We start from the raw sequence: 23,816 nt of genomic DNA on the forward strand, positions 1-23,816 counted from the left end.
GTGTTTATTTGCCTTGACTAATTCGCGTGTACGTTTCATTTCTCGCGTATAATGCAACTCGCTCATTTACGAGCGCGAGCTTCGATGCCAATGTCGAGAGCCAATAGAAAACGTATTCACCACGAGCCAAACAGCGTTCGTGGGTCAGAAAGGGACAGAAAAGAAAGAAGAGCGGGAAACGTGGACCGTGGAAAACAACAAAAAATCTCCAACCATTGTTCGAGAAATAATTGATTTCCCGCGCCGAATTGGCATTATAAAATTCGCGGCCGGAGGAACACAATGAACAAGAGGAAATGAATCAAACGCGCGAAAAGATTCATCCCTCCCCTCGGCTTCTGATTAATTTCCTTTCCCGTCGATGTTTGAATTTGACGTTATCATCGTAGCAGAGTTTTAATGTTTGTCCCTCATTAAGACTGATTCGCGGCGGCTTCGAAAGCCATGCGTTCTGGAGCGTATTAAGAGCAACCAAATACTCAAACGGCATTCATCGCTCCGGATCAGGGCAAATGCGCGGAAATAATGAGCTGTATGAGACGCGGATGAATATCGGAGCCGTATTTCTGGTAATCTGGCCTACTCGAGCAGAGCAAAACTGGAAGCTTTTGCGAGGGAGACTGCAATGCGTATAAGTACTTACGAAGTATTGAATTAACATTGCCGTAAAACTGATTTGTAAAACTACGTGAAAATGCAAAATTGCAGCAGATGTATCGCTTTGTATGAACAATTTATTCTGAAATTTTCAACATGAAACTCGGCTCCAACTGTAACATTTTATGGATTACTGGAGCAGTACTCAAATATTGACAGTGTTTCGGTACAGTAACAGAAATTACGTTGAAATTATTTTCAGTCAGCTTCGAGCACTAGTTTTTCGGACGTAGAATTTATTACTAGTCAAGATAAAAAAAATTTTGCACAGAGGTCGTAGTTGGAGCGGGAAATCCGGTGGATTGGAAGCTTCCCAACGTTCGCCGATGTCGTCGAGGCTAATGTCCGACCGAGTATTCTAATCTGAGAACCGCCGGTCATCACTCGCGTTTGTTTTCAATGAATGGGCAACAATTTTTATCCTGACATACAGATATTTCGCTAGTTTCTCTCTTTCTGTATACGCGCGCGCTCCAACTTTAATAAAATTTATCAACGGGAAGCAACTAATCGATATTTTCCTGATGCAAAATATTACTATACACAGACCATGACTTATCGGCACGTGATGTACGCGTACCATGTTTGCAGAAGCTACGAAATAATTTGCAACCTGGAATTCCGTATCTCGCGAATAATCTCAACGGATTCTTGATTGGAATAGGTTCGTTTCTAATAAGAAAATCTTACTGTGACAACGTGACAGACTGGTAGATGGATCGAAATACTGTGGACTTACGATAGGTTGGTCTTGGTATCATACTCCAAACGGCCTTGAAGCCCTTGTCCTCGATGCTATCGTCACTGTGGAATCGCAGCCAGAGATATCTCGTCTTCGACGTGATCTCTGGGGGGAAATTCTTGCCACAGAAGTTACCGAGGAGATTGGAGTAGCCGTGCTGGCCGTCACGTACCTCGAGAAAATCGTAACGACAGTCTGCACTCCCCTCGAGTTTGAATTCGTCTCGAAAGTCGAGCTTCAACAGCATGCCTTCCTTAGCTGAAACGAGAGAAGGGTAACGTTCTCGTTAGAAACCGTGAAAACAGCGAATATAGAGACGTTTCTCCGAATTCAGTGATTTTTGTAATCATGAAAGAAACTGTTTATCGAAGAATGCGAAAGTAAGCTGTTTTATTTTTCTTGCACGGATTTAATTAACGTCACAAACCGGGTAAAGAGAAGAAGAGAATTAATCTAACAAGATACAGATATAAAAGTACAGGCAGAAAAGTGAGTACAGTGTATTCTGAGAGTAGTTTGATCTCATAGTCACTCGTCTGTATTTATCGATTGATCCAGAGAAAAGATCAATTAATATTCGCATAGCTGCATATTCTGATGATTTATTTATTCGGTATATTATTCCGATAAAACCAATAAATGTAAAATCGTTGTTAAATAATTCAACATGGGAAGCAGGAGTGTTGTGTGAAGGACGTGTTCGTGTATTAAAATTAATTAATCGAACGAGCGACAGACAGTCTATTAACAATAAGTTATTTATAATTTTGGAAAAAAATAAAACGTCAACTAATCTTCTTTCTCACTCAAGTGTTGGAATGTTGAGTGTTCTGTGGAGTGAATGGGACAGTTTAGCGAACGCGAACTGCGACCAGAAAGTCGCAGAGTTTTCAGTTTTAAAGGGTTTCTGAAGTGCTCGCAGAATCTGAAGATAAAACCATGTCATCTGTTCGCAGAATTATGTATGATAACCTATTTTGTTAATAATATTTCGGGATAATATTTTTAATTTGCTATTTACGGAAAACCGTCATCTAAATACGAAGCGATGTCACACACGCATTGTTTGGATTGTTATGCATGAGTTTGGCCGTTCGGTCGGCTTACACGAAGGAATGTTCTAACGTCGAAAGTCGACCTGGCAACCGGCCAGGTTATTCTTCGTATTCGTCGCGCAACTTTTTTGACTCGTCTTATACCGTAAAGTACCCGGTTTAACTTACAACGCGGTACTTTCTACGTACTTTTTATCTACTGGCAAAAAGCAACTCATTTATCGCGACATAAATTCTTGGAAAGAATTGATCGTTAAAAGAAGCAGCCCATAAGATTCCGCCGACGAAGCTTTTCGTTTTCAAGAAGAAGGTTAGGAACTTCTGCTTCGTCGGATATGTTCTTTAATACCTGACAAGTTATCTGGCGAGCGTTAGAGTCGCGAACCTATCGTTCTCACGTTTTCCACGCAATAAATCGAAATCGATGTTCTTTTATGCGCGACAGAATCTCGGGCGTATGGTGACATCGTGAACGCGCGATTTGCAAAATCAGCCTGTCCGATCGCTTTCTTAGCATCGAACTGTGCTATTCGTATATAAATCCCAGTCGATCGCTGATGCGATCTGTAATGAAGTCGTTGGCATGCAAACGCGACTTTACTTTCCCCGCACGTACCAAGATTATCCAAGAATTATTTACCGCGAATCGATCGTTAGAATTCACTTGATCTTTCTAGCAACGCAACGAGGGGAATTCAGCGGTATTTGGCTGTAGGTTGTGTGCGTATAGTTCTCACGTTTCGTTTCACTTGCTGAATCGTAGAGAGATTGCTGCCGCTCTGTCGAACAATTAACGCGTTTCCAACTCTCTGGTTCCTCTTAGGTATAATTATTTCAAGCTAGCAAAGATTCCTTCGTCAAAATGAGATACGCACGAACGCGGATATATGGAACGTGGATATATGAAATTCCAAATGGTTCGACGAACGCTTTGTACCATATAACACAGCGGAGATCGGACAAGCGATGAACCAAAAGTCCATCGTGTGTAGGGAAAGGATAGTACTTGCGCGTTGTTTACGGTTCGCTCATAAATACTTGGTATTTGTGAATAAAATATCTCGTCCGTATCGCCATTTGTGCGCCGCGTAAAAATTTATACCCTTCCGATCGCGATATGAAGGAAATTATTGACTGAAAATCGTGGTATAAAAGCCGCGTATTTGTTTCTGAGCGATCGCTAAACGCCACTCGAAGAAATAGATCGTCTATTTTCGTGGCAATTAAAAGTACGCAAACGGCTTCCGTGAATAACGTACTCTGGGGATGTACGCGATAAATCGTATTGATGATCCGGATAAGGTACGATTTCGAAACGAGTATTATTAGTGGCTTTCTCGCTATACAACCGCATAGGAATGTCACGCTCACGACGAAGCTGTTATTTTCATTCGTGTATTTATGTTACGCTGTGAATGAAATTCTGGCTATCATCTGCGGCCAGCCCACGCGAACGGCGAACTCGTTTTCGTCCGAAGGACGAACGACTATTTTCTATATGAGACTTACCAACAGCAGGAAATTCATCGCGACACGACACATCTACCGTAAAAATCGCAGTTGACGATTGATTCCGAATCTACGACTGAGTGGAGAACGGTATCGTACGTGGCACTAAAATGTCCCGACTTCGCCATCGAACAACGACCGTTCTTGGCTCTTTTTTGAATGGCGCTTCGAGCCCTCCATTGACGGAGCCGCGTTTCTTCGATGCGAAGAAAGAAGGAAACGATAAAAAGCGGGACAGAAAAGAAGGAAGGAATAAAGGTCTGCGTGGCGACTATTTTCTCGGAGGGGGAGGAAACTCTAAAGCGGTGGCAATCTCGCCCCAACTACTGTCCGCTTTCGCACGGAAATACCAGTATTCCAGTCGCGGTGCGATCGATCGAGTTTTTCAACAGATTCAAAGAGTCTTCTTCTCCTATTTTCACGCTTCATTATCTTTTGATTGTGTCACCTTCCGCCTGCTGCTTGTAATCATTGTGGAAATTAAGGGCCATTCTCAAAGGGTTTCGCAATTCTCCGCTATTGTACGACGTTCACGACTTATTTATCAACCCGCCTCTCGCGTTTCCTCTCCTCCAATTTCTTAGTCTTTTCAGAAGTAAGCGTCACGGCGTTATGTACATAGTTACACTTGTAACGGTGTCACTGCGCATCGCAGTTCTGGATGCCACGAATTTCTATCGACCCAGTCTACCTAATCGCTGAGCGGCAAACGTGCTGCGAAACCACGAATCTAGTAATTTCGAGCGAGAGGGTGCGATATCTGTCCCAAGTTTAAGCTTTCGCCGTCGTCGATATCTAACACCAACTTTCACGACGTCTCAGCCACCGTGAACATCGTTTACGTATGGAGTAAATGGCTTCCGTCATCGCAGAACTTACCTGAGCCGTGAAATCCAAGGTACACGCAAATATTCGACCATTCGCGATATTAGTGTATATCGTGGTTCTAGCCTGACATTCTACGAACTCGTCTGTCTTGGAATCCACTGCCATTTTCCTCTGACTATCAGGTTCCATACCTCTCGTCTTCCGTAACTACTAGCGTTCCCTTCCCAATAAACCAGTCGAATTTTCACCGGCGTTTCGTATTTTTCGTAGCTAGCGCACGAAGAAACCCCGCGAGTCACGAAGTCTGTACAAATTTTCGCACATTTTCCACCAGTATTCCCGGGAACTTAGAACGAAAGCTCGAGGATGATTTCTACGAGAACGTGATTAGAGTTTCATTCTGCGGCACGATCGTAGAAATATATCCGTAACTAATGGGCGTGGATTTTATCCATGGTGTCAGATATCGAGAGGTATCGAGAAGGGTAAGAAGAAAGCCTTTCTTAGGTGTCTACCGCGAAAAAATATTGCAATCGTACGTGCTTAGCTTTCGTATATCTAAAATTTATTATTGATCTTTCGAGTAATTTCGGACGAATAATTTTAAAAGATATCGCTCTATTTAATGTGAATTATAACGTAGAATATATTAAGAGCCGAAAACGTATAATTACCTCCATTTGGAAATGTAAAAGTTTTCACAGAAAGATTAAAAAATTACTCGTCAAACAGATTTTTCTAGGGTAGAGTATAAATTTTATTCTGGTAATTTTAGCGAAAATTGTTCAAAAGTTTCTATAAAAAGAAGTGTAATGGACTTTTGAAGGTCTCAAGCCAATAGCCTGAATTCGTGGTCGCAATAATGATCAGCATCTCCACGGGTAGTTCATCGAATTTTCCATAGAGATTGGCAAGATAAGGAAGAGCGTTGCACGGTTCCTGAGAGTTGAATGACCTAGTCGGTCTGTTCCCGAAGCCCCGGTAAAATGGTGTAGTTTCCCTCCTTGTTCAAATCGGATATTTATTTCTTGCAACTGCACCGCCGATTAATATTTGCAAACTTTTCCCATGGTAAAACCATAGACAGAAATATATTCTGGCGCGTGCAGGTATTTATGAAACGAAAGCAAACAAGACATTTTTAATTCGAAACATTGATATAAAGTATAACTGTTTTTTTTTCTTTTGCGAAAACAAAAGTAAAATGTGGAAATCCGATTTTATATACGCGTTGGATTTTGAACGTTACGTTTTCTGTTTCAGATTTCGTGATTTCGTGAAAATTTTTTGTTCAAATTTCCAACTTTATGCTAAATCGAATAAGTACCGCGCGTACTGTAGCATCATTTCCAAAGTAAATAAATAAATATGAAATATATATGCACAATATATACATATATAAATAAATATAAGTAAAATAACATAAAATTAATCTATATCTAAAAACAGAGTTCTCTTTATGCTTGAAGCCGGGACGATGTAAAAGCTTCTTTATTCGAGAGAAATGATGAATTTATAACGCGAAAGTAACGTCAATTCAATTCTTTGCTGGATAATATTTTTTCAATTTTCAACTTGATTATTTCTTTGACGACCTATCGCACCTATTTCCACGCGAATAGAAATAGTTTGTATTCTTGAAGCGATGGAATTATATCGCCGGCCAGTGCAAACGACGTTTCACCGAATATTGAGCTAACAACCTAATGACAGATGTAAATAAATTTGCACTCGGTATTTCGCTTTCATTGCGCGGCAAACGAGCAAACTTTATTGCGATTTTATTTCACTTTTCCTTCGAATGGAATGGAATAAGAAGGGGAGAACGAGGTCTCCATGGAATCCAGTCCCGAGTTTACTTTCTGTTACGTTTAAATCTCTCGAAAATGTTTCGCGACCTCTACTGTAACCTGTCTGGAACTCATTTTTTCATGGTCGATGATTTATGATATCCTATTCAGATCCACCCACGGATTCGTGTAATATATCCATTTACTTTGAGGACGACCATTAAATCGGCAAAGGGTCGACGATAATAGATCGGTCTGCTGCGAAGGATTATTTCTATGGTATAACGACGAATATCGAGCGAAAAACAGTCGCGAAAAAGTGATCACCCGTCTTGTTTAACTGAGCGTAAAATGTCGACCGTTCGTTAAATTATATTTAGCTGAGAGTCGGTGGAAAGGCATCGTAAAAATTGGATCGTGATCATCCGATGTAAAAAGAAGGAAACATTTTTATGGTTTTCATTAACGCAGGAGAAACCAATGAATTGGATTCCGCGAAAAACCGCCGTTAGAGGGAAATGTAAAGGGGAGAGACACGACTATATTTTAGGCGGAGCCGCGGGAAGGCTAGCTATATTTTACACGGTATTAGGCGGCTTAAGGACGCTACGAGTTTGGGAAATAGAGCGAGCCGATTCTTTTACATTCGCATCAAGTCGTATCCCGTTGAGTGAGAACATTTAACGAGCACTCCCGACAAGGATGACCGAGAAGGGGCATGATCCATCCTGAAAAGCGAGCCATTTTCGGAGATACGTTGTTAAGAGCCGATGAAGGGGAGAGTTTGCCGAGACAGATCCTCAGGGATTTTATATACCAGCGCTCTTCTTTATCTACACTTTGGGACGCGCGTATTCCTCAACGTTCGATCGTGAATTAAATACAGTTTCTTCGACGATATAATTTGATGAAACTTTCCAGTGGCGCTTTTCTTTGGATTTTGTCCAATGTCTCTCTAAAGATATCGTCACGATCGTTTGGAGAAAGGTTGATTTGTAGCAAGGAATATCGGGAGAAAAATTAACGTATCGTAAAGCACAGATGAAACGACATTACGTTCGATTCGCTCGATGCGCGCAGGTTGAATTAAAACGATTTGTTTTGCGCTTCGAAGGCGATTTTCTTGCGCTTATTCGACATTACGATTGAAACGAACCGAGAACACGTCGTTTTGTCACAGGCTGATGTATAGACATCAGGATAGAATAGATGGGAATGCATCGATGCACTTCGTTGTACGCGCTTAAACGGTCGCTCGGCCGAGATTTCCGCTTTCGTAGTGATTCATTGCAGTTAGAGGTGCGTTCGACGATGCCACTCGTCATGGAACGCGGCTGTAGAGGACAATGGAGAACGAGCCAGCCGCAAGAAGGAATTAACCAGCACCAACTTTATCACAGCTAACTGCGCTGTCCTTGCTCCCCAATGAATTTACCGATTCGAACACGGACCGAAGTAATTTCAACGATCGAAATCGTTAAATCGCACGTAATCTCTGGCCGTTCCGTTGATTAAAAATGTCCGTGGAAAAATGTCTTGGTTCTTTATCATTTTATCGCCCATGGAAGTTGTGACTTGTTCGTTAGCGTGGAAACATATTATGTGTTATCTCTTCTTTCCTTTTTCACTGATAAATCACCTAACTTTCCTACAATCTGGTTTACTCTCGATTGATCTTTCTCAACATAAGTTAGGCCGTTTCTTCGACGGTGCAATTGGGGTGTAATCGGTAGCAGTTTCTTCGGTAAAGTTGATCGATGGGAACGCACATTGTGGGTGGTCTTTAGCGCCATTTTAGTTCAAGGACAAGCGCAGTGTCTTACCGCAATTAATGGCTTCCCTTGCACAGACTCTCGGCCTTAGAGTATTTCGATGTTCCACGAAACACGGAGACGGCAGAAGGGCGGTCGCCCTTGATTTACGTGGGGTCGCATTAAACGGTTCTTTGATGGCCCCTTACCTCCTGAGTGGTTGATAACTAGATTTGCTCGTCCACTTTGGAACTTAGCCACGACTTCCTTCTATCTCCGACGATTCTAGAAAGCCTTTTTCTCTCGGGCTCTAGGTTGCTACCTTTTTCCTTTCTTTTCTTTTTTTACCAGTTTCTATCCTTCGATGTCTCCCGCGGGTCATGTCCAAACATCGAAAGTATTAACCTTGCTGTCGAATAGCACGATCGCGTCTCTGACTCACACCATTTAGCACAATTCCGATCGCGTAAAAACTGGCAATAATGGTGAGATATAAGTGGTAAAGGAGACAAACGAACGTGCCTCGATGTTACACACGTGGTAGAGGGAAACTTTTTATCGCTAGTCTGTGTTCCGTAGCGTGAAACGCGAAACTTGGCAGAGGTAAGAAAGCCGTGGTACGCTCGTCGACGCGCTTTAAATTGCGCTTGCCTACACTGCTGCTAAATTGGTTGGTGGTTACAGGTAACGAGACAGGGAGAACGAACTGGTAACGAAGTATCAAGTAGCGGTGATGTCTGCGAAAAATGGAGTATGATCGAGTCTCGTGTCGTGATCGTGGTCGCGTTCGTCCAAGTGTCATTCGCAACTTTTCGCGTTTCGCCAGATTTCCGCTTTCTTTGGTTATCGTTCGCGAAACATGGTGTCCTCGTTATCCACTTTCGAAGGTCGATCTTCTTTACTCGACATTGGAAGTCGACCGACGCCCGTAAATGGGATCGATAAGCGGCGTCACATGTTCCTCGAGCTTAGAACCGGTTGTCCTTCGCATGGATGACTATGTCACGGATTACGCTAATAATTTATAAGCTGTATTATCGGTGAATTCCACCGATTTGACGATGGCGACGATCGCAAAGAGAGAGAGTTTGATTATTCGTTCGTAATTAGAAAAGAAGTTGTGTCGTTTGGTCAGGTTACCGCACGGTTCTTCAAGGGAGATCAAGCGTACCCGTTTAACGAACTGCTGTTCTTCGAGCCCCATTTCTTCGTTATTCCACAAAACGGAAGAGGTTCGATCGCGTTTCATCCGGCGAATGCTTATTCAGTCTCCAACCAACTGTGATCTCATTAACGTGCCTGAGTGGCTCCAACTGCTTAAAGGTGTCCCACATTTCATAATGATACCGATGTAACCGCGTTATCGTGTTCACGAGCGAGCAATTAAAAAGGTTTCATCCGTGCAATTAGGACCTTCTCCCGATGCCGGTTTCTCCGCAAGGGTTACTTGGCCCGTTTGCGTGAGCTCTTCGATCAGGAGCGTCAGCCAGAATAGAAAGAATTAAAAAGGAAGGCGAACGAGAGCCGTGTCCGCGTTATATAGCGGCGTCGATTCATTGACTCAATTATTGTTCTAATTTCCAGTGTTTCTTGGAACTTGCCGATAAACCAGCAAAATCCGTAGTTTACGACCGAGCGATTTTCTAGAACGAGAAAATGTTATCGTGGCGAATGCAATATCGCACAAGCACGACATACGAGGAATGTTCCACCGCGAATGTTTCGTTCTCGATCAGTTATTTTATTCGAACGAGATTCTCCAGATCTATCTTTTTCCCTTCTTTTTTGAATTCTTTTGAAAAATTGCAGAAATCCATTAAACTTATCGATACAGCGTCGCGGAAAAGAAGCAAATGGGAACGAACTGATCACGTTGACGGATTTATCGTGTCCTTTCAGTAATCGCACCATACATTTAGGTTGCATTAGCCTTTGCGGTCCGCGTGTTTTTCCAACATAGGATTCGTACGAATCTGAAGCTGCATCGCGAATGCATACGGAATACCAATTTCGATCTAAACTACCCGTTATCTGTGCTACATCGAGCACACAATCAAGTAGTCTTTGCGCTCGATCGTCCATCAATTCGCAATTGCAGTTGGACTCGAACGCGCGCGCACATAGATCTGCCCTCGCTTCGAGCGGTTCGTCTTTGAGCGTCGCGACAGTAGAGAGAAGTTCGAATTGTTCCAATTAAACTTTGATCGTGTCTGGCCTGTCGCCGGGACATACCGGCCGAAACGTGATTGAAACATTGACCTTTGTTTCGCTCGATGATCCTCCAAAAGTTTCGACGATTCGTCGTCGTGTGTCGAGAACTAGGCTTTCGTCGAGTTTAACGAGTTCACCTAGACACGTAAGAAATCATAGGAAGGAAACGAAGGCGGCAAACTAAGAACAGCACTTGAAATAACAACGATTGCGCTGTTGAGTTTTGAAACGATGGTAACTAAATGCGCCACGGTGCAACTTAATAGCACTGTTGTTGCGCAATTTATACAATTTCAAACGATTTAACGGAGAGTGAATTGCGTCAATTTACGCCGAAACTTCCTTAATCCCTGCCAGTTCCGTATTGATGTTTAGGATAATTGGATGTCGTAATTTACATAGGGTGCTTAATATGTCGTAATCACTTCGATCAATGTAATAGAGGTTGCGATGCATCAACATATTGGTCCCTTTAATGATGCTAGTTATAGTATGTTGTTCGTCACTAATCGGTTCGTGAGTGTAAATAACTAGAAAAATTGAATTCCATATTTACGAAAACGATCCTTGATGTTATTTTAGAAATAATTTCCTTCGCACATATCTATTCAAAAATCTTTCGATTAAATGATTTCAATCGTAAATAGCTCCTAACCATAGGATAATCGGTGTTTCCAAATCATCTAATCACATCGTGCTGCAAGGATCGTTTAAGCTAACGTTCTCGTATTGATTCTCGTTTCCTTCCAGCATCTACGATATAATTTCGTTCGTACGAAGCTTTAAACAGGTTATTTTAAACGAAGATTATACTTTCTTATCAGTCGACAAGCAATTGCAGCAGCTCTCTCTTATCAGCCGGTCAGGATAAACCGTGGAAAGAATATTATCAGAGAAAATACATTCTTAAACGTATTCAGCGCACGTTGTAACGGTTTAAACTCGCTACGTACCGCAGCTATTCGTAATCCATGACGATCCGCCCTCACATGTAAATCCGAGCCAATAGCGTAGCGCACGTTAGACGCCCAGAAAGGAAATAAGGCACATCGGTTCGTATCGACATCCGGTTGTGTGTGATTTACAAGCGGTTCAATCTGAATTTATTCACCGGTCTGCAAGCTACGCTCATAAATGATTTACAACGTTGCCTTCTGATATTTATTTTTATTTGGAAAACCGGCTTCCAACCGGAAATTTTACGGTTTTTACACAAAGAAAACAGATGCGACTACTGTCGAACCTATCGTTTCCAAAACTCGGCCGAGGACCAGCGATCGCGGTGGATACTATTTTGGTACGTCAGAAGAAGATTCGGCGCGTCCACAGTCTGAGGCTCGTCGACCCTGACTCAATTTCCAACACGACCCAGCTGCCCTCGTTTGCTCAATCCGACGCGTTTCGAGGCGTTTGGATCATCTAAAAGGAACGAGCGTTCCTCGAATGGCTCGTGCCTTTTACTACCTCTTTCTCTTCGTTTACTCACCCTAACCCTGGAACGAAAGGACGAAAGAGTTACGGGTATCTCGCGTCACGGTTCGTATATTTGACGCAAATGGAACCATAAATGCACGTAATTACGTTCGTTGCCCAGACAGTATTCTTCAGGAACTTCCAGAAACCGTGAAAAGGGATACCGATAAAAGGTAATGAATATCTTCATCATTTTTATGGAATCAAGTTTTTACACGATTGTTCGGGAAACGTTTCTCGCGTTCCTCGCGAGAATGGATTTCCAGTCGCCTCGTCCATGATTTATCGATTCGTTATCAAAACTTGGAGCCAGGCATGATTTATTATTTCGACTCGCATTCGCCAGACCGTTTTACGCAATTACTCTTCCCGGGTCGGTTGATACGTCAAGGATGCAAGAAGGATGTAGTTTCGCGTTGAATTCACGGTGGTAAAAGTAGCGTGGAATCAGTTGTTTGCTCGTCGCGAATCGTAATGCGTTTCCTTTACGAGCGATCGGTCGCGACGAAACACCGCAGTTTGCCGACGCTATTAATTCTCCGTGCTAGTTTTCCCTGTGGCCCGTTTATTATAAATTCGATGCTTGCCACTGTTTATTCGACATCCGAGCGGACAGCGAGAAGGGAAAAATTGATGCGCTTCTTTCGACTCGCCGACGTGCACGAATGCATTGTATCGACGAGCGGCAGAGAAATTTACTGTCGGCATCGGACAGTATCTCCTCGTCGGACCAACGAAACCACCAGAGTGTATCAATCACGGCGTCGCGCGTGTTAGTCGTTCGCCCCTTTTCGAAGTTTGGTCGGTGCCGTAGCCAGCAGGCTACGACGAACTTATACATATGAAACGAGTGGAATATCAAACTCGAACTCCGACGTGCACAGTTAGCGTCTAGTTAATTCCACGAGTTATCGAGATAAGTGGAAATTCGCTGCTATAATAAATTTACTCTGTTTGATGTAATATACCATGCTCGTGGCATTTCGTGTTTCGAATATGGAACAATATCAAAACGCTTTCGCAAAGAGTAGTCTTTTATCTTTCGAAACGACCTAAACGAGGAAGAGAAAAACTTTTACTCACCTTCTAGGACTTTCACGCACTCCGTGAGGTTTGGATAGTTTTCTGGATACCTCGGACTGTAAAATTCTTGTTTAGTGTCGTCACCGATAGTGAATTTCTCGCACGCGTTCTTTTCTGTAACGTGCCTCATTTGACGACGTATAACATCGTTTACAACGAACGGAGTCGGCGTTGTGCTGACATTCCTCCGATTTTTCCAGGAGTCGAATAACTTGGCTTTCTGCGTCGCCACTATCTACACATATTTGAAAGTTACGTGATAGTTTACACGAGGTGTATGGAACTTTTTCTTGGCTATTACACCTGGTACGGTTCAATTTTAAAGCTAACGTTAGTTTAAGTCTGGCAGGATTGAAAATTTACACGATCGATAAGCAATAATCCTCTAATCCTCAGGTGTCAGGTCGTTAATTATATAACGGCGTAACGATGCTTTGGGTAACTGGTATCGTGATAACGTTAAATTATAGTTATCGACCTGCTGTAAAATCATTGGCCACGCGGAAAATATATATCTACCGTTATTACGTTAAAATAATGTATATTATTTCGCGTTTAATTCTTTTATCGCTCGAGATTTCATTAGTCCCTTCGTTTTCAATTGCCTTATAGCGGCAACGAACAGTGAAACCAGATCGTTTCGTTCTTCCTCTAGTCGTGCAAGTTACATAGCAGCGATAATCGAGGAGACGTAAGGTTAACAGCAGAAACATGATACGACTTACGTTGTCAAAACTTGCCGGGGAAATGATGTTCGCGTTAAAGCTCCATCGTTCTGGCGTTGATTGGATAAACGTCCGTGAAGTAGATAGATTTATTTTCTGCCTTGTGTCATTCATACTCCTCGAAAACACGGTCGCGTTTTCGTTCGAGATTTTCACTTTTCCCGTGTCATTCTTTCCCGTCCTATACGTCGCTTCGATATTCCTGTTCATTTCGATCTTCTCTTCCTCCTCTTCGTCCTCGTCCAGGCTCTCGCTGGTCGGTTTTAACGAGTCCAGCGTGACTCGTTCCCGGGAACTCGAGCTGTCCGCGTGCCAGGAAGTTGTCTGGTGAAACTTTCCGATAGATTTGGTTTCTCCGGTGGTACGTTCCATACTGAAGGACGAGGCAAAGGTTCGGCCGCTCCTTCTCGCGTCGTACGTATTCCACAGTGACTCCTCCGCCTCGCGTGTGGCTTCCGCGGCCGTCCCAGTGACTGAAACATTAATGGTCAAGAGAAGCTTGTTAATAGATGCCATTTTCTAATGATATTTTAGTTATTATAAGCCTTGTATAGTACTAGAATATTCTCTTCTCGGCGAAATGTTTCAGCCAACGGAAATCTCGAAATATATGTTTCGCTCGACGAACCGCTGCAGCAACTGAACGTCGAGAAATTCAACGATCTTATAATCGGCTAAGGATGTTTGGTATTCGTTAAATGTACGTTCTCTTTCTTTACGTTAATGCGTTTTTCCGTAATATGTTGAAAATTGTATTCGCGAAATTTTATTCACCACGGGCTTGCCATGTGGAATATAAAGGAACGAAGAGACAAAAAAAAACGGAGAAAAAAACAAAATAATCGGCCAGAAACTAGTTTAGGCCGATCTAGTCAAGAGACTACGCTCTCGACAAAGACGAAACTTGTAAATTCGGTTCGCGGAAAAAAAACGCGGTGCAATCGATTTCGCTGTTTCGACTATGTTTATTTTTTTCCCTCGTTTTCCTAGTTGCTATCAACGCAGTGCGCGATCTGGGTTTGACATCGACGGACGCACAAACGCAGCCGAATTCCGTTCCATACGTAACTGAATTTGTCATGGAGTTGTGCGACTTTCTCGAAAGGCCACTATCGCAACGAACGCCGTAATTCTCGAATTTATTCTCCACTGATAAAATTGCGAAATCGTTGAATAACCTACGACGAAACGATTCGAGTCTCTGGCGCGAAAAGAGAACAAAATCAACGTAAACACGTTCTTTAGTCCCGATGTTTTATAGCGGGGTATGAAAGATTTTCATAAAAGTTTTTGAAATATCTTTCCCTTACCGGAAGCTATTGTGTAAACGTTCCAAGCATATGAATTTCAAATGGTACGAGTTTTCCTATTTTCTCGTTAAGCAGCGAGTGCATACGACAAGCACAATAATTCACAAAAGGATCCGTTTCACAGGAATATTGTTTCGAGATTTATGACATTACAAGTTCTTAATTTAAGGAATTTCGTGCTGTAGATTTGTAATTTGTTTATTCTTAGTTTTAACCTATTTACTTCTCCATTGTCTACTCTTATAAACTCTGTATATTCTTTTATAAATAATTTTAGTACGATAATGGAGTGTATAATGATAAAAATCCTCCGCAGCAAAGAATAAGAATTACTTTCCTACGTCCGTGTCTAGTACAATTTAATCAACCACACCCATGTCATTCTCTTTCGCGGACAGTCCGTTAATTTGCATCATTTATGGACGTACTCCTTTCACGCAAAATGTCGTAGAATCGTCGCCACGTCTATTACGTAATCTTGCTGCCTGTTCTATGGAACTCGCAAATTTCATTAACAAATATTAGCGCACGAGATACTAGCGAAACCAGACGTTTCTTTGTTTATTTTTGTACTTCAAGGAAAAATGTATAGCTCGGTCCCGTTGGAATTTGCTCAGTGTACGTTTGTCCATTATGGAACGTAACATTGGATGTATGTTGTTCTTTGACAGCATCGATATGCAGAAATATGAAAACAGAACTTTCGTACGTCGCGTCGCTCGAAAAGATCGCCGCTGTTTCAGAAGTCTTTGTCTCTGTCACTGTCACGGAATATTCAACGTTGAACATTCCATGCTCTTGAAAGATTCTTCTCTCTCGATTCGAAGTCCTACAATATATATCAACAAAGAGTTCTAAATTTAGCGGCAACGTAACTACAACTATTTTATATTGGACAGATTCGACGGATTTGCAGCTTCGATTAAAAGGTGTTTAATTTCTTTAAAGTATGCAGTTAAGAATTTTGGAGCGTGCTCGCGGCAAAGAGATCAAGGAAAATGTTAGAGTGTCTGCAGCGGTTTCGACGGTGAAGTACCCCTCGACTGATTCACGTTTTCCTCTTTAACCGACGACGCCACTTATCAGCTCGCGCTTCGACCGGTTTATCTTGAAATTTGAAACGCGACACCGTCATAGGGCTTTTTAGAGAATCTCGAGAAATTCTTCGGGCAAAGCGTTTCTGTGACTGATCTCTTGCTGCAAAAGTCGCGCCAAAAGTGTATATCTTCTCCTGTTGGCCACGTAAATCTGATCCTTGCGCGTGTAGAACGTGTCCCGTTTTCCCTTTTCACACCCTTTTCGTACCGATGTTCCTTTTCTTTTTGCCCTGTTCAGTGCCTCAGTTTAAAAGCACGTTTCGTCTTCCATCGCTGTACCAGGAGAAAGAACGGCTGAGCACTATCCTCCTTCTTTCATGTACCGCAAGATTTTACCACGTTGTTTACGGTTTTATTCCTTTTTCCTTTAAGAATCTCATCTTTCTTTCGTCGAGATAGGATCCGCCTCGATTTCGTACTCGTTCCTACATAGTCTACACCTTTTCCATAGCCAGCCAGTAATTGTTTTCTTCGCAGTACGTTCCGCTCTTCGTTTCGCCAACGGCGTTTCCGCGTTTTAATAGTTGATCTCTCCTTATCGTAACACGAGAAACCTAATAGTTGGAGAAGTCGTTGGTTTTCTATCGAACTTCATGTAACTTTCGAAATTTAGATATCGAGAGTCAGGTCCGATAACGACAGACAATTATAGATACGATGTAGCGGTTCGTAAAAGCTGCATGATAATTCAAATAAATTGGTCGGCTGGTTTAACTATTTGTATTAGGTACCGCAATGTCAGACTGCGCGCTGGTCTCAGTATTATACCTTCTATTTATAATTTCCCACGGGATACCGCTTTGCGCAACTGTCTAGCTCGCTTGTGCCTGCTTCTTTTCCCTTTTGTATCATTTAATTTGCCACCAATTCATTTTCTCGCAGCTGGGCATGCACGTGGTCCCGCTTCGTTTCATTCTATTAATTGACGACGCCCCGGGACGCAATTAACGGAACAAGCGGAGAACGTTTTAATGTAATGTCGAACGGACCGTGGTCCGAGGTCGAAGTTCAATTTCTACCGTTCGCTTCTGTACTCTCTGTGAAATAAATCCTGTTACCAAAAAGAAAGGAAAAGTTAGCAGTTAATCAGCTAAACTCTACAACGTGCGAATCCCTGCAGGATTAACACGAGTATGAATCCTCCTTATATGTAGCTGCCAAAGAGTGTTTGTTGGATCGAAACAGGACAACGTCCCGCGAGCTGTTGAATAATTTTCAAGAGAAAGAGCGAGTCCTTTGGAAGATTACTGAAAGCCATTTTTGTACATTAATGGGTTTGTTATGATTTGTCTTTTTGCGTTTATACCCCCCTTGTTGTTTAATATTCAAAGTTTCGTCGAGCCGAGTTTAAAGCGCGAATGCTTTAAAAGACAAAAAGATCGATAGGACTGTCTGACGAACAATAGAGTCTAATTTAAATCATACCTGGTCGTAATTACATTGATAAATAGTATTTACTTGCGCATAAATTAACCTAGTTATATAACTGAAGCTTTGTTCTTCGATAGTTGGATTCGTATAAAAAAAAAACAACTTATAACACAATGACGTAAATTCGCCATTGAATGAATTACAAATAATTAAATGAATAGGTGCCGGATATTGCGTTGCTTCATGTAACAATTGGGCCATTAATATTTCGAACCGCGTGGAGCTAATTAAAACAGTATGAAAACGCGAAATGTATCAGGCAAATATTTGCAAAATGGAAATTATTATAATACACGGACGCATAATTACCGATTCTCGTATATTTATGACAGATCTGATCAATGAACCAACGAAAAGGGCAAACTTTGAAACTCCGACTTGCAAATATATTACGTTGCAACAGTTATGGCAGATTTTACCAACCCGGTCTAAGTGTTAGAAGATTTTGCATTCGCGAAGTGTTGACAAACTATCGCTCGCGGAATTTGCGCCAACATCATCAGGTATTTTTCGCTGCTAGAAAATTATTTGTCGAGCGTGTGTTCTTGGATGTTTCGCTAAAAGCCTAGCAATCGTCATCGAACAGAAGGGCAACGTTATTCGTCGAACTTTTAATCCTTCCACGTCGAGGAATCTATTTGCTTGCCGAAGTTACCGTGTACCCGAGACGTTTCCCTGGCAATACGAGCGGCACGGCAAGCACTCGATGATAAATCGAAAAAGTTTCTCGAATATAGAATCTCTCGTCTTGGCCCCCGACTGCGAAGAATCCTTCTACGTGATTCTCCAAAGGAATGGGATATATCACTTTCAGAAATTCATATCCAACTAGCCTTCGCCGAGGAGTGTTTCACGATTCTTCGCTTTCCACGTTCTTCGTTTCGCGATCCACGTCCGTGAAATTTCGATGTTACGAAGCTCGCAGTTCGCGCGAGGACGTGTTAGATGGCGATTAAAACTTGTTGCTCCGCTACGCAGGAACGTTATACAATACAAATTGGAAACTTCGCTAACTTGCACGGGAAACTAGCATAGATTTATGCCGCGTGGCAAGATAGAATTATCGACTAACTTCCGAGGAATTGTCTACACGCCGCATCATTCGCGAGCAGCGAAAATTGCCTTTCCGTTGAAAAATCAGCGCGTAAGCTTTACATATAGTTTCCCACGTTCGTTATTTTCCTAATTTTTTACGTATCAATTTCTATATATGTTGAGAATTGTGGATCTTAATTGCCGAAATAAAAGTAAAGGAACACTAAGGTTACACTTAGAATTTATATTAAAATAGTTTTAGATTTATTTAATAAACGATTTCCAGGATCTTCGTCGATATATATTTGCACGCATCTCAGCACTTTCTTTGTCTCACCATCTTCCATACCAGACAGAACAGTTGCATTCATCTGTTTTTCCAAATTCCGCGCACACGCTTACTTCCACACACTCATATTCACATACGTGTGTCAGTACTACGCGGCCAATCTAGTCTAGCAAAATTATACGTATCTCAATAATACATTCTATTTTCGTCGAAACATAGATTAATACACATATAATAAACATAAACGTACATAGTAACATTCTTTTTACTCCAAACATAGTAAAATCCAAACATAGTAAATCATTAAGGAGTACCATTAAATATATTCGCTACAACAGATCTTAAAAACAATTAGAATTTTTATTATCAAAGGTTTTTCATCCGATCGAAATTTTTCATGCATTTTGCATTCAGATACTACTGCGATCACATGTACATCTACTACATACGTATATTCATAGATAACTTCGACGTATAGAATGAGGAATTCCATTTTCTTCGCTCCCATGCAGCGTGCAGCCACGGAATTGTTCCTATAAAAAGGGTGGGCGCTGCACGGAGCACTTGTCTCACTCGGCCGAATCGCAGACACAAAATCGTGTTTGGTGCGCGATCAATGCAACTATTCGTATTTTTATAAGAACACAACTTTCTGTATGTAGAATAATATTCATAGAATACGATAAAGCATCGTGAAAAATTTAGCGTACTCTGTAATATGAAATTATCCTAAATTAATTGTGAGATCCTCCAAAAAAATTACGAGACACCTATTCTTCTCGTTATTTTCATGTAGATCATTGTTTTTGTTTGGAAAATCGTATTCGTTGTAAGCGGATTATATCGCCGTGAAATTTGCAGTATCGTATCTGTTTCTATCGATTGAATTTTACGCCGAAACTTATTTATTTATTTAGAGTCTGGCCGATTTGTCGTTAAACTGATTGGTTCGCCCCAGCAGGTTAGTTCCGGGGACGATAAATCGAAGTCGCACGAACAATATTCGCGGTTCCGGACGTGTCAGCCGTAAAGTCCATCGTGCAGTAACCGTAAACAAAAACTTTCCTGTTTACCAATGAATTATAGAGTTTTATCTATGGTCAGTTGTAAAATACGAGAAACGATCGGGGCGCGAAGCCAACGGCAAAGACGAGAGAACGGGATCTACGGCTTGACCCTTCGTTAAACCCGGCCAACGCCGTCTGATTTATGTTTCTCGCTGTCTGAAATTTTATTCCACGCAAGCTACGCGGAAAAGGCAAAATTAATTTTCTTTCGGACAATCCCTTTCTTCGTGATTATTAATTATTCGTCTCGATTATCGCCCTCAGATATTTCACTGAATTTAAATTCCAGCTGGACATCTCGATCAGGATGAATACCCACGAACGGGAATTTTCAATTTCCAAACAGATGGTTCTGGTTGAAGAGACGATAAGGCCGTGTGAACCGAAGAAATTGATTCATCGATAGGATCTGAAATCTGAGGAATGATGGATCTCGTTGTACGATACTCGTATGCGCCAAATCGATTCAATTTTTGTTCGAGCTTTCAGGGGCACATAGGTGCATCAAGCTCTACTTCCAGATTGTTTATTCTCTTAAAATGACGGTGAACAAGACACAATAGCTGGCGCGTAACGATTGATTCTTCTCGTGGGATGTCGGAAAGTCGCGCGTAGAAAGTTTCGCGCTTCTGTTTCGAAGATTTCTTGCTTGTCTCTTTATGCTGATTCACTCGAAGAAACTTACAGTGAACCGAAGCTTCCGCAACTTTTGCATTACGAAGCAATAGCATCATGGAAATTATTTCACGCGTCGATTCATGGAATTCTAGAACTTGCTGATACGATGTTTCGTTGTTTAAAGAAACGTTCGAAGACAACTAAAGACTTGGCGAAGAATGTCGATCAAAACTTAACGACGAAAATCCCAGTAGCCACAAGCGACACTATGAGACTCGGTCAAAAATTCCGATTCGCCTGGAAGCCAGCGTGTCGAGAACAACGAGCACATCCTTCGTACTAAAATAAACCACGACATTCCCTTCGAGGAATGCCTGTTCACCAATCTACGACTACCTTCTGGCTTCTCAAAAGAGTACGAAGGAATTCGATATACGCATGACCGGACGCTCCTTCTTCCACCTTAATCGGCCGTCAATTCGACCGACAGTTTTAGTACGTTCTCGCCACGAAACTTTCGATCTTCATTATCGGACAGCACTGCGTCGAATGGTTGAAAAATTTCGCACGATTGATCGAATACTTGATGGTTAGTTTAACGAAGACCACGTACGTACGATCGCTTAATCGATTCGAATATTTAGACTTTTACCGTGGCACCGATATAGACAGGATGCTATAGGATTACCGGATTTCCAAATGGTTTTTCCTTGTCCCGAGTTTCCCAACCGTTACATCCAATCGAAGTTTTTCACGTCGATTTTTTTTTTTATCATAAATGTGACAACTATCAGAGCGACTGATGGGTGGAATAAGTCTTGGAAATCCGGCATCTGTGGCCGAACCCCCGATACAAGGAAAACAGACGAGAAACGGCGACCAGGCAGATTTATCGTCGACCTGCTCCCCTTCTGATATTCCAACTTTAAGTAAAGCGTTGGACCTGACGCGTACGAAATGTTTCTCGCTTGAATACGCAGATTTTCCTTCGTAGCGATTCGGAGATATTTTGTACCTTTGCCGACGGATCCCAAGAGACTCTACGTCACAAGTAGCCGCGAGGAATTTCAAACAACCGGCTAATATACCGGGTTTGTTCGATGTACACGGAAGTTGTAACGTAATATTACTTAAGCAGTAATCGAACGAATGTTTAACGAAGTTCTAACTCTCCGGACTGGAAAAGCACAGAGGCACAGTACCGCGTGTCTAAAATTTCCCCTTGACGGCGAACGTATTCATTTCCATTCGGTTTAATAATTTAACGCTTTTCAGGAGATTGGCTTCTTTCCTGATCCTGCGAGGCACCGGCTTGCCCGAGAAATTTATGCCGCATTTACGGTCCCGATGTTTCCCGGCTGGTGCACTGCCACGAAAGGTGCGGCTTCTATTCTCGGAAATTTCCTAAAATTAAGATCCCTTTCTCTATTCTTCGATTAAAATTCAGCAGCCAGAAGCATATCGCTGTGCACCGTCGTTCACCGCCCACTACCAGCCTCCCGAATACTTCTTATTTTATTAGAAACTCTGAAATCTCTTTGGATATTGGCATATTAAATTGTTGCCGTGGAAAAGCGGATTACGCAAGACGCGTTATTATGGTCTTTAACGCTGGTTAACGGTGCCGCATCGTTTAATTCTGTAACTCGTAAGGAAACGAAAGCCCGTAACTGTTGATTTGAAAACGGTGTTGATCTCTAAAGATGAAAGAGGCTCCAAGCTGGGAGAACGTTCCCCGGAAGAAAAACTGGGCGCGAAGCCAGTAACCATCGAGCGTACGAGGATCGTAACATTAGATCTGTTCCGGTCGAATCTCGGTGGAAACTCCACCTACCATCTTTCGTGGCGCGTACCATCCATCTTTTTCGCTGACTTTGCCCGGCCCACGCCACCACAGCCGACGATTTATAATGGAAATTCTCCGGGATTTCGTGCAACCCAGTGAGTTCTCCACGTCCATAAAACCATTAGCGACGAGACATTAATTGTGTGGTCCACAAGTGCCAGCACTTCGGACAGTAGCTGTAATGAGCATTCTACGCTCTTGTTGCTTTCCAATTAGTCTAACGATTCATTGACTCTTGCGTGGCGAAAGAAGAATGCGTGCTTTTTACGACAACGAGAATACGATTGTAAACGCTTCGTACTTCAGACTTTTTCCATCAGAGTCCAGAGCACCGTGAAGTTTCGTTCGTATTTCGTTGCATAAATTTCGATGAATTTCAAATGGAAGATCCCGAGCGTTTTGAAATAAAATTAAGCCCGCAAACAGAGTCCATTCTCGTCTCCATTCGTGTTTCGAAGAAACAGGAGCATCGCGTATTTATCTACGTAACTACGTAACGACTGAGTGTCGTTCCGCCCAATCGGGCATGCTTTTGCTGTAATGAATTCGTCTTCCAGGAAGCGAAAGACGAAAAGGGTGGTAGATTGGAGGGTATGTTTGAAGAGATAAATGTATTCTGGAAAGGGGTAAGAAGGATGGTTGGGGGCGCCAAGGAAGCACAATACCTTCGACGTAAATTTAATGGACTCTATAGTTGTTTGCGAGTACTTAGGCGAGCGTGTTTACGTATTTAGCAGCCGTACCTCGAATCATCGGAACTCTCGGAGAGATCACTTGGGTAACGTTAGCATCCTACGAATTCTATGTTGCGTGCGATGTTATTTAATACGTAATCGGTTTTGTAACTGGCGCCGAGGCGACGATAAATTGCTCGAGCCACGATTTCGCCAGCGAAATTGACAGTCGCCCGCGAAATACCCGAAGCGCGAACAAACTTCCAAACGAAATTTCCGCGCGACAATGCGCCATGTCCTATCGAGGGCAGTGCATCGTCGTTAGCCTTCCGGGAAACACCGGCGATTAAATTCGGTAATGTCGGTCAACGTCGCGCCGTGCTGTTACGGGAATCGCGTTTACGCGCGCCGAACGCTCGCAAGCTCTTCTCGGACCACGACACGCTCGACTTCATGCCTGAAATCGTTGACAATGCCTGGTATGCGCGAGTTCTAAATATAGAGGGACCGTGCGTTCTATCCTTTTCTCGCGGTTGCACCGCTTTTCCTGTCCTCGACCATCTCTCTACCGTTTCCTCTTCCCATCGACCCGCGTTCACGTTAATTTTGGACTCTCCTTCGCGCG

The 23,816-nt window shown here is 42.4% G+C and overlaps 1 protein-coding gene across 5 annotated transcripts in view; it reads right to left on the reverse strand.

Moving 5' to 3' along the window:
- Nucleotides 1-23,816, reverse strand: part of LOC100748642 — a 78,633-nt gene that overhangs the window by 14,419 nt on the left and 40,398 nt on the right. For all 5 annotated transcript variants that reach the window (XM_024366875.2, XM_024366877.1, XM_024366876.2 and 2 more), the window contains 3 exons: nt 13,825-14,297; nt 13,100-13,334; nt 1,397-1,657 (listed from right to left, as the gene is read on the reverse strand). In XM_024366875.2, coding sequence (XP_024222643.1) covers nt 1,397-1,657; nt 13,100-13,334; nt 13,825-14,297 — 969 coding nt within the window. The remainder of the gene's footprint in view (nt 1-1,396; nt 1,658-13,099; nt 13,335-13,824; nt 14,298-23,816) is intronic.

The sequence above is a fragment of the Bombus impatiens genome, unplaced genomic scaffold (assembly GCF_000188095.3).
Source record: "Bombus impatiens unplaced genomic scaffold, BIMP_2.2 scf_0248, whole genome shotgun sequence".
Lineage (NCBI taxonomy): Eukaryota > Metazoa > Arthropoda > Insecta > Hymenoptera > Apidae > Bombus > Bombus impatiens.